This window comes from Thunnus maccoyii, chromosome 16 (genome assembly GCF_910596095.1).
Source record: "Thunnus maccoyii chromosome 16, fThuMac1.1, whole genome shotgun sequence".
Lineage (NCBI taxonomy): Eukaryota > Metazoa > Chordata > Actinopteri > Scombriformes > Scombridae > Thunnus > Thunnus maccoyii.
The window spans coordinates 17,979,473-17,991,490 of NC_056548.1; the positions used below are offsets into that span (position 1 = coordinate 17,979,473).

The window sequence follows — 12,018 nt, forward strand, 5'->3', positions numbered from 1 at the left end:
CTTTAGTAGTGTCCCCTGACCGTCCAAAAAAACACCACCAACTTCAGAACGCGCATGCGCTTATCTGAGTAGGGCAGCATGATTGGCATCCTGTTGTTTTATGGGCTCTACCCATTATCACGGTATCTGTCCAGTCGACCCTCAGGTAAATCTTCCAGCAACATTGCAAAGGTGTCCGTATTTGAAAGTATCGTTGCCGGCTTCGTTGAATAAAAACTATGTGTGCATCTCCCCTGACTGGGCGGCTGTCCGGAGCTAATGGTTGCTAACGTGACGTTTAGTTTGCCGCTGACTGAGCAGTTTGTAATAACGTGTTGGCGCCAGCGATATGTTGGTGACTTCAACTTGTTTTTCCATCACAAGCTCAATGTGACACGTTTTCCGGTATGAGCTTCTGCTATTTTCTCTGTGGTGAAAACGGGAGCGCAGAGCAAATTATGTTTTGTTCAGCTGTTTTGCTAGTTACAGCTCATGGCAGTGTCGGTTGGCTTGCACCTGTTATTGAGCGGACGCCCCCCCCGTGACGTCAGAACGTCACCATGTGTGAATGTTTTGCTGTGCAGTTCAAGTCAGTCAGATATTTTTATATGTGGCATTCACACACTTATTGTCATTATTTTGGCAATGTTAATGACAGAAACTACAAAGCTCTGTATGTTTGAACCTTCAACAAATGCATTGCTGTTCTCTTACACTAAGCTTGTCTTGCAGATGCCTCAAAGAAGGGTCTCCCTCCTGCAGTGGTTAATGGCACGGCAGTGTGGGATGCTGGTGCTGTCACAAGCAGGAGGTTCACCCAGTCTCAGACTACCCCACTGGGCCAGCAGCTCGGCCCAAGCAGTGGGTCGAAGGGAGAAACGAAAGAAAGGATGAAAGAGCAAAGTCCAGTAAAGCAAGACGATACGAGGCCTGACACAGACAAAGAACAGTTGATGGCTGTCCTGCAGGGAGAAACAAAGAATGAGGCAAAGATGAGTCAGGTGCAATCTGCAGTGAAGTTGGAAGAAACAGAGATACAAGAGGCACAGCGACAGGACAAAGTGGAAACTCTTAAGAAAGAGGACACAGAAATAGACCATGATAGGTTCTATAATAAGCAAAACACAGAGGATGGAACTAATGTTGCAAGTGAGGACATTAGTCCAGAGCTAGCACTTGGGGCACAATTAGAGTCCCTGCAAACAGAAGACAGCATACAGGCAACAACTTGTCCAGTGCAGGAAAAAACAGAGATACAAAGCACTGAAGAGTCAGTAACTCCAGCTGAGGAGAGTGTTCAATACATCACCTATCCAGTAACTCCAGCTGAAGAGAGTGTTCAATACATCACCTATCCAGTAACTTCAGTTGAGGAGAGTGTTCAATACACCACCTATCCAGTAACTCCAGCTGAGGAGAGCGTTCAGTACACCACCTATCCAGTAAGTCCAACTGTGGACAGTGTTCAATACATCACCTATCCAGTAACTCCAGTTGTGGAGAGTGTTCAATATGCCACCTATCCAGTAACTCCAGCTGAGGAGAGTGTTCAGTACACCATCTATCCAGTGGAGGAACAAATACAGATACAAAGCTTGGAAGAATCAGTAACCCCAGCTGAGCCCAGTGTACAAGAAACAACCCCTTTAGTACAGGAACAAATACAGATACCAGGGGCTGAAGAGTTTGTGCCTGAAGCTGAAACTGTAGTCAAAGTAACTGAATGCTGGGATGAATATTTAGCTGACAATGATGGGGCACCTAGTTCTGACCTGGTGTTTACCTCCCTTCTTGCAAACACTGAAAACCTTACATTTAGCGGGCAACACGATACACAAACTGGCTGGCACTTTCCTGCAGGACCAGGCCTAGCAGACGAAGTGCAGTGCCCGCTGTGGCAATTTCCTGCCGTGAGCTATTATCCTCCAGCTGAGCTGACAATGCCCTTTGAAGGTGAGAGTCTGATATCTCCCTTTACTTTCATTACATGCTCATTTTTGTTTTTCTCAACTGTAGTAATTCTGCTGTAGTTAGATTCGTCCACACTCTTCAGTAGCTTAGTATCCAGTGGTTAATTTGCACAGACTTGTTTGTGTGTGCTTGTCTTCCAACCAGTAATGTGGAGAGTATGGGAGGAGATGGATGAGAGTGCCACTGAAGCAAGGCCTGCCCTGATACCCTTCCCATCCACAAAGGCCTCGATGGACTTCACTGTCATGTCCTACAACATCCTGGCTCAAGACCTGCTGGAGGCCAACCAGGATCTGTACACACACTGCCCCCTGGAGGTGCTGGACTGGAGCTACCGCTGCAGCCTTCTCTTAAAGGAAATTGAGAGATGGGCACCAGATGTGAGTCAAATGACGACTGATTCAAAGTAAACTATAAATGTAGAAATTAATTCTAATCTTTAGGATTCCACTAATGAGTTGTTTGTGTGCTTTGTGTAGATTCTGTGTCTCCAAGAGGTTCAGGAAAACCACTATCATGAACAACTGTATCCAGTCCTGACTCAGATGGGTAGGTCATCTGAGACAAAACAGTCCTGTTGGAGGATGTTATGACAAAGACATCAAATAAATTGTCTTCCTGTTGTTGCCCCAGGCTACACCTGTGTGTACAAGCGGCGTACAGGCACCAAGACAGATGGCTGTGCTACTTGCTATCGAAGCAGTCTCTTTTCTGAGGTATCAGTCATCCCGCTGGAGTTCTTCAGGCCTGACGTGGAGCTCCTGAACCGACACAATGTGGGCATTGTTTTGCTGCTTCGGCCAGTGGTCCCCCAGGGGTCACAGGTCAAGGTGACGGGTCCACTTCTCTGTGTGGCCAACACGCACCTGCTCTTCAACCCCAGGAGGGGTGATGTAAAGCTGGCTCAGTTAGCTATGATGCTGGCAGAAGTCCACCGTGTGGTCAAGTCCTGCAAGGCTAAAGGCGAACATTGTAATGTTATACTGTGTGGGGACTTTAACTCTGTCCCCCACATGCCTCTGTACCAGTTCATCACCACCGGTGAGCTCTACTACCAGGGTCTACCAGCATGGATGGTGAGACTGACACTACAAAGGATAACTGACTATAATCAATACCTGGCATGTTAGCTGGAAAATATCTAGCTGCTCCCACATGATTGTGTGTGGACTTGTTTGAAATAGATACATTTGGCTCAGGATTTCTGCAATGATGCAGTGACCTCTGTAACCATGTATGTATTTATCAATATCCAACAGATATCAGGTCAAGAGGATTTGTCATACAAGGCCAATTGCCACAGACTGTTTGCTCCTCTGTGGCCCAGCTGTCTGGGAATCAGTGACAACTGCCAGTACACTACAGTCGAGGAGATGAATGAGAGTCAGAGTCAGGTATTAGGTCAGTGTTTGAAGTTGGAGCATGTTTTGTACATACTGTCATTTTTGTAATCTTGATCCAAGGTGTAAATTTCAGATTTGTGTTTCAGTTCCTCTCTCACACTTCCTGTCTTAATATTTGTTCGTCTCGTGTAGGGACTCGTCAGTACAGCCATGACTTCATGCTGTGGCTGCGCTACTGTCCAGATGCATATGTCCGTCCGCCTGACTTGCAGCAGATCCCAGGCGTGACTGACAACACACCAGGTAGCAGAAAGCACAACACAGTCATCAGCTTTTCTCCTATTTATGGAACCAGATTTCTACACAGAAATGGTTGGAATCTCTGAATTTTCTTTGTTATTGTGTGCAGATGCTTCAATGAGAAACCAGCCTTTTGTTAGAAGGTCAGTTGATATGTCATTTGAAGGTTTCTGCTTCTTATTGTCAGACATTGCATGCACAGATGAATAGAATCCGATGGTAATTCAGTGTCACAGCAGCAAACTGAGAGACCATAAACAATACATGTTAAAGACACTATAATTAACAAATAGGAATTCTTTATTATCTCAGTCTAATCATTCATGTCACCTTATTATGTACAATACAGGAATGCATATAGAAAGGTGGAGAAAAAAAGCAGGTTAGTGGAAATCAGATGTGATAGCAGTGATTGAGTTTGTGTGTCACAGGTTCGGACACACCATCAGTCACCGGTTAGACCTGGAGTCGGTCTATAAACACACTCTCCCAGGCTCTGGTAACTCAGAAGTCACGACTCTGCACTCTGAAGTAGGAGCTACTGTCGACTACATCTTCTATTCCCCAAAACGCATCTCACCCTCTGATCAAAGAGGTAAAAAACGGGACAGTATGTTTAACATTTTACAGCTCTGAATTAATCATTTGCTTCTGTAAATAACTAATGTGGGGATTTTTCTCTTTCTTTTCCTTAGCTGGTGGCGACTTAGTGAATAAAGGTCTGAAGTTGATTAGTTGTCTCTCCCTCCTATCAGAGGATGTCTTATGGTCAATGAAAGGCCTTCCCAACCACATATTCCCATCTGACCATCTCAGTCTTCTGGCCAAATTCCAGCTGGACCTGAACGCTGCATGAGAGAAAAGACTGCGGGTGAACTGAACGAGATGGACGTGAGAGGATAAGCATGTTTCTGTTCAAATGATTCGGTTCTTGCTCTGTACACATTTGGTTTTTGTTTTGGTTAGTATGGATACCATTATTTGCGGTTCAATCCTGGCAACAGAGGATAATAGTTTTCTAACTAAATGGGACGTTCACATTTTTGTTCAAAAGAGCCAGGAAAATAACAAGCGCCAATGTTCAACCCTGTTCCACATGGTTTGCATCGGATAAATGGTGCAGAACTATGACTACGATATGACAAATCTTATAATTGATGATGTAATGGTATTAAAGTCGAGGATTGACTCTTAGTGGTGCGATAATGCACTCACTTGTTTATTTTGCTGTTGACAGCTTCTGTCACATTTTAATTTTATTTTAAACCTAATTTTGAAATGAGAATTGCATTTCTCCGATTATGAGTCAGTTCTATTTTTTCAAAAATATACTGAATAAATATTTTGCATTAATTTGTGACTCTGTTGTGATTTTGCTACTTACAGAAAGAACAAATCATATCTCTGGGCTTTGAAAAGTAATTTATAGTTCTTTCCTGGATTCATGATGTAGCAAGTTAAGTGCATCTGTTAGCATTAAAGCCTGCAGTTTGTGTCTGGTTCCCTGCGTGTATCCCGCCTGCTCCTGTGCTGAGATTGTGACCTGAATGTTGGCTCTCTGCCCCTCCCATCCCACTGCACTTAGGCACTCAGTCAGGGAGAAGATGTCTCTGCGTGCGTGTGGGTGTGTGCGTGTGTCTGGTTGATGCATGAATGAATAATTCATTTAGATAGTTGAGTGTTCATGCATGATGGGCTTAGTAAGAGAGCTTTGTGTTATGTGTGGGCTATAGAATGTCTGCGAAGGTGATTCCCAACAGTAGGATGTCTGTCACCCATTGTCAGTGGGCCCTTCAGTGAGTTGTTTTAATGTGTTTTCAATATAATACAGTCAGATGCAAGTTATAAACTTTTAATATATCAAGGAATCAGGTTGTGTGCATTTATTCCCCCTGTGGCATCGAATGTATGCAAGTAAAGGAAGTGGGTCAGTAGGTTTCTCTCCAAATAGGACATGCCTTCTGTTTCTATCTTACAAACACTAGTAGACAAAGTGTTTGACATCTGGAATCCACTGGAAGGGAGGATAGGGAGTTTGTTTATCTTTCTCATGACTCTTCTATCTTCATAATTCACCAAGGTAACTGCCATAACATTAACAAACACTTATTCTAAGGAGCTCACTTGCACAAATGACACCACTATCTCCTTCAACTGCTGTATTGCAGTACTAAGATCACAGTATTCTTACTGTACCTGACATACAGCCCATATGTGACCTTCGGCTCATTGCTGACTGGTATCATTGAATGCAGCAGCCATTAAGCTTTATTAGCTGATTGCTGCTGATGAAGTGGACTTTGGTGGACTTTAATCCATTAAACAGTAAACTGATCATGAGAGCAGCACACTATCGCTTTTATTTACATGGCTGTGGCAAATCCTGGTAACGCTTCAACATTCAAATTTTAAATGAAACGTGGTGGATATTAAATCTGTCCCACTTGGTCTGACTTGTGCTGTAAGTCTCAGCTGCACTCAGACGGTTATGCTTCCCTTTTATAGTGTTGTTGGTGTCAAGTTTCCTTTTTGTAAACTTGGGTAGTTTTTGGTGATCTCCTTACTCTGCTCTCGTTATCGTTTACCTCGGTGTCAGTCAAAAACTGCCCTTCAGTTTTGGACGCCCTGTGCCCAGTTTGAACATTTGTTTGACAGAAAACTGGCACTTTACCCCAAAACAACTGATTACACATTACCAACTGTTTAATACTTAAATTGTATATTTCTTGGGATGACCAATACTCAAATAAGGTTTTTGAAACAAGAAAACAAGACTGTGTTGCCACAATCATAGTGAACCTTTATTGTGATCCTGTAAATCAACTTATGGTACGAAACAACTTGTGTTACAGAATATTGGAATGAAAACATACACCTACTGTACACTTAAAAATGTTGGCTGTGGCAAAGTATTCAGAACAGCGTGTTTTGAATATTAAGTGCTCTACTGGTGATCACCAACATTGACGAAGTATAAAATGACACAAATCCCAATAAAAAAGAAAAAAAATACAAAAAGATAAAAGTGCTGTAAACAAACTTCTTTACACCTTAGCTCAAATGGAAGTCAGTTGCTTGGATACCACTTAAGGCAAGTGAAATATTGGATAAAGTTGCTACAAATAAAAGTTAGAAACAATGTATATATAAAGCAGTTATACAGTACAATTAAACTGACTCAGTACTTTGCGTCTACATTAAATGCAGATGAGGTCAGTCAGCTGCGTTGTCATCAGTCATGTTGATAATTATTTTTATATTCAGCAGCCAGAATAACTCCTGTTCCTCATATTATCACTCAACAGATGCTTTCATATTCTTACACTTAGCTATATTGTCTATTCAATCCCATATTCAGATAACTTATCACAGTCAACAGCATGCTAAACATGCTCGCCTCTGAGTATTGACGTCTCAAACTGTTTATTTCATAGTAATTAAAGAAGAGCAGAGATTACACTGCTTTGTGTTCAGTTAGGCAATGACTATAATAGATTGGATATAAAAAAAGTGTTTTCTTTTCTTTGAGTTTTCATACAAGGCACAACGGTAGTTTGCAAACTAGTCACTACACAAGCAATTGCTGCCCAGCAAGAGCCTAAGTGGATTTAAAATTACATTACATGTATTTGCACACTTACAGTATAACGATACAGATTGCTGACGAGCCTTAAGAGCTTCTGTTAAACATAATAACACCACAAAAATCTATGATATGTCCTGTAGCACATTTACACTGAGTGGTAGTCTTTCCCAGCTTTTGGGGAAGTTGAGTAGAGTTGTTAAAAATGTTTACAAATTACTGCACATTTGACCCTCTTTTTTTTATCATTTGGGAACATTGCCAGCACCAATTACTACGCACAGTAACTGCTCCAGAAAAAGCCTCTGACAACACAGACGGTGGGAGTCTGAATGCAAACGTTTGTTTTGGGACGAAAAGTTGCTGGTGACCTATTCAACATTGCATCCTGTGAATAGGCCAGTGGTGGCCTTGTGAAAAGCATGAGTGGTACCTTGTTGTAACTTCACAATCTAAAAATTCTTTTTCAGACTCGAATCTGATAACCGTTCATGTCTCCAGATGCTTTCTGTTCCAAAGCCTTCTTCTCTCCGGAGGGGCTGAAACCAAAGAAACAAAAATACGAGACAACAGTTTTATTCACATAAGAAGGAAACTGTGACTAATTCATAAACTACTTCTGCTTTGCCTTAGATCACAAGACAGCTGTAGGCCAAATATTTTCCACTGACAACAAAGATTTCCCATCAACAGCTATGGTGCCTGTATTTTTGGTGAAAAACAAAATCATGTAGAGCACATGATGAATCATACCGTCTCTCAACACGGCTGATCCTGCGCAAGGGGCTGCTCGGTCCTCTGAGGGGTGAACCCATGCTGTTCCTCCTGTCTTTGGTGGGAGAGGGAGGTGCAGGTTTTCCTATCTGCAAAAAAAAAAAAAAAACACAAAAAAGACAATCTTAATCAGGATTTCAATCACTTTAAAACATCACACGAGTGAGCTGAACTATGCTTATGTCGTCACTGTATGGTGTCAGTGGCTAAAATTTGTCTGTGTCTTCTATGTGATTGCGCAGAGCACTCAATGTAAACGATCGGCTATTGATGGATTGAGCCGGCCATGCATGAAGCACGACAGAGCAGAGTCGAGCCATCACATTAGTTTTATTACACACAGAGCTCGACATCAAGGCTGCTTTCATTATGTTAGCATGAGAGGTGATGAGAGAGATCGTTTGAGAGAAATAGCTCCTCAGATAGCAGGTCAACTCAGTGTCACCATGCTTGAAGAAACAGCACGTCAAAGGAAATCTAATACGCAGTCAGGAAGGGTAGTCCATCTGCTGAGGACTAATTATATTTCTTGCGATTGTTTTTCATCCTGCAAGAGATTCATTGGCTTGTACTGGTGTCAGCAGCTAAGTGAGACTTCAGATACTTAAATACTATTTGTCCGAACTACCCCTGCACTGTACCTTCAGCCTCATGTCTCGAGTGTGTCTCTCCAGCTCCTTCCGCAGCTCCTCCTTTGTCAGTTTGTCCACATCTAGTATCGAGTGTTTCCATTCTATCTGCTCCACGCTATGAGGGTCGTGGGACACGTACTGGCCGATCTTGACCTTTCGCAGGGTGTGCCAGTAACCCTTGTAGGCTCCTTCATATTCCTGCACCAAGTCCATCAGTGTACGGAACTCCAGGGGCTTGAACATGAGATCCTCCCTCCGGCTCATGCCCAGCGCGCCGAAGCGTCCCCCGCTGTGAACTCCCAGCACGATGTGGTGGAAGAAGTTTCCTGAGAAATGAGACTTAAAGCTGAGGGGGAAGCGCTCCACACCTGGCATGTTGTTGGTGAGGTAACTGTACCAAGCTCGGTCAAGGAGCAAATAGAGAAAATCGTGAGCAAATTTGGGGAATACAATGTGTGGTAAATCTGCCGAAAAGAACACATTTCTCATCACCACTTCTGTTTGGTGCACATGTTAAAAAAAAGCTGCCTCTACATAGCCGTTGTTGTAGGTTTTATGATCATGCAAACCTACAACAATTCAATATGAAGACATCATAGCACCTAAAATGTCATGCAACATAATATGCTGCTGTAAAGATACATCCCCAGGATCACCGCCTCCAGGCATTTGATTGGCAGAGCTTCACGTGTCATCTCCTTAGCGATGTCCATCAACCTGTGCGGAAAATTTGAACAAGAGCGTACCACTGTTACTCTGTTTCTGTGACAAAAAAGCACACCGCTGAATGCACTACAAATGACATGAACACACTGTTATTGATCACTTAGTCAAATGAAAAACAGTTTCCATGAGCCAGGGAGATAAATTATGTGCTACTAAATCTAATAAAGTGAGGTCAGGAAAAGTACAGTACGTTCCAGGCCTCCGCTGGCAACGCAGATCTTGTCTAGCTTTTTATCGTCTGTTCCTACTCACAAAGCCCTGAAGTAAAGCAGGAATACAGCGGATCCACATGCATCAGGCATCAGGCTAAACCATAAGAAATCAACGAACATTGTTCCTGACATCCTGTGACTACTGCCATAAGGCTTTGCGAGTCTAACATCTCATTGTTGGACATTCAGATCTTGAAACAGTAAAATAAAACCACAAGCCAAGCACAAACAATCAGTCCTTCGTTAAAAATAAAGGTTGCTCACGCAGTAAGAGGCCGGCTCTTCTTAATTTCAAAAAACTGTGTCCCGGTGTGATTGTACCTGCAGGATAGAGTTAAGGTCATAGCATAACAGAGCAACATGAAGTAATGTGAAACTGCCTTGGGAGAAGACTCTGCTGCATGCAGTGAAGAGGTGAAAAAACGACGTAGAGTTCTTTATAATATTCATAGCTGGTTGGTTAATTATGGATGAAAATCATGCATTTGCTTAATATAGAATATAGTATCTACTGCTGCCTACTTTCTAATGCATGGCCCATATTTGTCAAACTGTGCCAAAACAATGGGTCAATGGGATGAGAGAAAAGGCAATCTGTTAGTATTATACTTCCATTATTTTCTAGTACTACTATTGACTCCATGAATCATCAAAGTAGTTTAAGGCAATACGGAATGTTTTAGTGAATGACACACTAATCTACAAGGTGTAAATTATAAAACAAACATTCAAATATACTCAATATTGGCCACTTTTTCACCAACTTAGCCAAAGGATACTGTAATTCCCTGATGTATTTCTGTATGGCTTCCAGGCGCTGTGGGATAGTGGTGGTAGGTTGGTATGTAGGCACACTCGGTACTGGAATCTGTGGGACAGAGCATCCAAACAACTGCTTAACCATTATACAATCTCTATATTCACTCCAGCTGGAAAAGTACTCTTTCTTTTCTTGACCTCTGCGCTCTTCTCCATTCAGTGCAACTAAAGGCAAAATTATCCTAATTGCTCTTCAGCCACGCTCATGAAAATAGAATAAAAGGTACCATTTTTCTTCATTTAAACATCTGTAGAGTGCAAACATACTTTGCATGACAGACTGGACAAAACATGCATTGTGTTTTACTACTGGAATGACACTGGAGGAAAAAAACAAATCAGCAATAGTAATCATTTATAGTGGATTTAGAGGCATGTGGCTTTTAGTATGTTTGTCATGTGGGACAGCATAGTAGCACTGTAACTCAATATTTCCCCACAGCACATGGGTGTAAATTGTTTCTCAACTATGTGTAAGCTGCAGGTGGATAGTGTGAAGTGCACAGTACAGAAGCAGATACTCCTGTCACATGTAAATCAGCGGCAACTACATATTCAGAACTTTACCTTGGGTAGGTCAGTGGCGCCCCGGATCCCCTTCCCCAAAGCTTCACCATCAGGGTGGATTCGACCCACATGGCGCCACATCCTCTCCCAAGTCTCCTCATCCACCGGAAGGCCTCCTCTGTTAACATAGAAAGGCACCCCTCCATCCCTCATCTCTTCTTCGCCTTCATCCTCCTGCTCCTCATCTCTCTCCTCCGTTGAGCCCTCAGTGGCCCTCAGCATCCCTCCTCTGCAAAGGAAGTCGACAGATTCCTGGCACAGAAATGTCCTGACTGATGCCTTGGACCTTTCACTGGTTAATCTGCTTGCAGGTTTAAGTAGGTTCCCACAACAGATGGCCAACTCATGACATCCAGCAGCTTATGGCACCAGTGTCTCAAAAAGGCTTCAAAGGTGGTGTCTTTACTGTAAAGGTGATCTGCTGTGAATAAAACGAGCCTCTATAGTTGAAGCAGGTGAAATGATTTCAAGTTAATTTTTAACTGTTTTTTTCGAATATCCAATGACTTTGCAATATAACTCCTCAACACTTTGGGATGAATCTATTTGACTACAGGCCATTCAATAATCACATATTCAGGAAAATAAATATATAAGGTGAAATATCCATAGGATGTGTAGCCTCTTATAGTGGCGATATTGTTAGTGTTCAACAAGCAAACACAAGCCCGTTAATATAACGCTATCACTGCTATTGCAGTCTATAAGAGGATTGACTCTGCAGACAACAAAGTATTAGAAATTACTAACTCCCAGTACCGTTAGAGGTCATTCAATCCAGCAAATCAGTGTTGCTGTACAATCGCATCTCCCGACACTCCTTAGACGTCCAGTTCATCTCCGTTTCAGTAAATGATTTCCTTCCATGTCAGCCGGTTCATTGTTCGGGAAGATGCTCTTGGCTTCAGTGACTGCGGCTTGGATTCACGTCCAACGAGCCGCTCAGACAGACACTCCCAGACCTCCGTCGACTGCGCATGCTCTCTACTTAAGGGATGATCTCAGCTGTGACAAATGCTGCATTCAGGTGCTTTCCGTTACAAATACGCTTATCATATGTTGAAATACTGTAGGTTAGAAACTGTGCCAAAATACACATTTTTGTCTTTGTT

The 12,018-nt window shown here is 42.6% G+C and overlaps 2 protein-coding genes across 7 annotated transcripts; one reads left to right on the forward strand and one right to left on the reverse strand.

Moving 5' to 3' along the window:
- The first annotated feature begins 56 nt into the window (after window positions 1-56).
- angel1 (angel homolog 1 (Drosophila)) lies at window positions 57-4,946 on the forward strand. 2 transcript variants are annotated; one of them, XM_042388701.1, is made up of 10 exons: window positions 57-145; window positions 712-1,932; window positions 2,095-2,330; window positions 2,430-2,499; window positions 2,584-3,026; window positions 3,210-3,351; window positions 3,486-3,596; window positions 3,703-3,736; window positions 4,025-4,188; window positions 4,289-4,946. In XM_042388701.1, exons 1-10 carry the CDS (start codon window positions 79-81, stop codon window positions 4,447-4,449), a joined length of 2,649 nt encoding a protein of 882 aa, XP_042244635.1. In that variant the 5' UTR covers window positions 57-78; the 3' UTR covers window positions 4,450-4,946. The 2 variants fall into 2 exon arrangements, with proteins under 2 accessions (XP_042244635.1, XP_042244634.1); XM_042388700.1 differs by lacking the exon at window positions 57-145 and adding an exon at window positions 162-568.
- A 1,431-nt stretch (window positions 4,947-6,377) lies between these two features.
- On the reverse strand, window positions 6,378-11,942 carry vash1 (vasohibin 1). Of its 5 annotated transcripts, none has more exons than XM_042388026.1 (8): window positions 11,666-11,942; window positions 10,907-11,135; window positions 10,300-10,388; window positions 9,785-9,841; window positions 9,225-9,299; window positions 8,592-8,973; window positions 7,930-8,039; window positions 6,378-7,715 (listed from the first exon to the last, which is right to left on the reverse strand). In XM_042388026.1, exons 2-8 carry the CDS (start codon window positions 11,126-11,128, stop codon window positions 7,643-7,645), a joined length of 1,008 nt encoding a protein of 335 aa, XP_042243960.1. In that variant the 5' UTR covers window positions 11,129-11,135; window positions 11,666-11,942; the 3' UTR covers window positions 6,378-7,642. The 5 variants fall into 5 exon arrangements, with proteins under 5 accessions (XP_042243960.1, XP_042243959.1, XP_042243958.1 ...); XM_042388025.1 differs by having other exon boundaries at window positions 10,907-11,158; XM_042388024.1 differs by having other exon boundaries at window positions 10,907-11,324.
- Between the last annotated feature and the right edge of the window lie 76 nt (window positions 11,943-12,018).

What these genes read in the sequence shown, in the direction of transcription:
- angel1 (XM_042388700.1), top strand. Translation starts at nt 472, where the DNA reads ATGGCAGTGTCGGTTGGCTTGCACCTGTTATTGAGCGGACGCCCCCCC. An exon ending in TGTTTTGCTGTGCAGTTCAA is followed by an intron (nt 569 to 711) that starts GTCAGTCAGATA and finishes CTTGTCTTGCAG; the next exon opens with ATGCCTCAAAGAAGGGTCTC. An exon ending in CTCACCCTCTGATCAAAGAG is followed by an intron (nt 4,189 to 4,288) that starts GTAAAAAACGGG and finishes TCTTTTCCTTAG; the next exon opens with CTGGTGGCGACTTAGTGAAT.
- vash1 (XM_042388026.1), bottom strand. Translation starts at nt 11,128, where the DNA reads ATGCTGAGGGCCACTGAGGGCTCAACGGAGGAGAGAGATGAGGAGCAG. An exon ending in GCGCCACTGACCTACCCAAG is followed by an intron (nt 10,389 to 10,906) that starts GTAAAGTTCTGA and finishes TCTGTCCCACAG; the next exon opens with ATTCCAGTACCGAGTGTGCC. An exon ending in AAATACATCAGGGAATTACA is followed by an intron (nt 9,842 to 10,299) that starts GTATCCTTTGGC and finishes TCTATCCTGCAG; the next exon opens with GTACAATCACACCGGGACAC.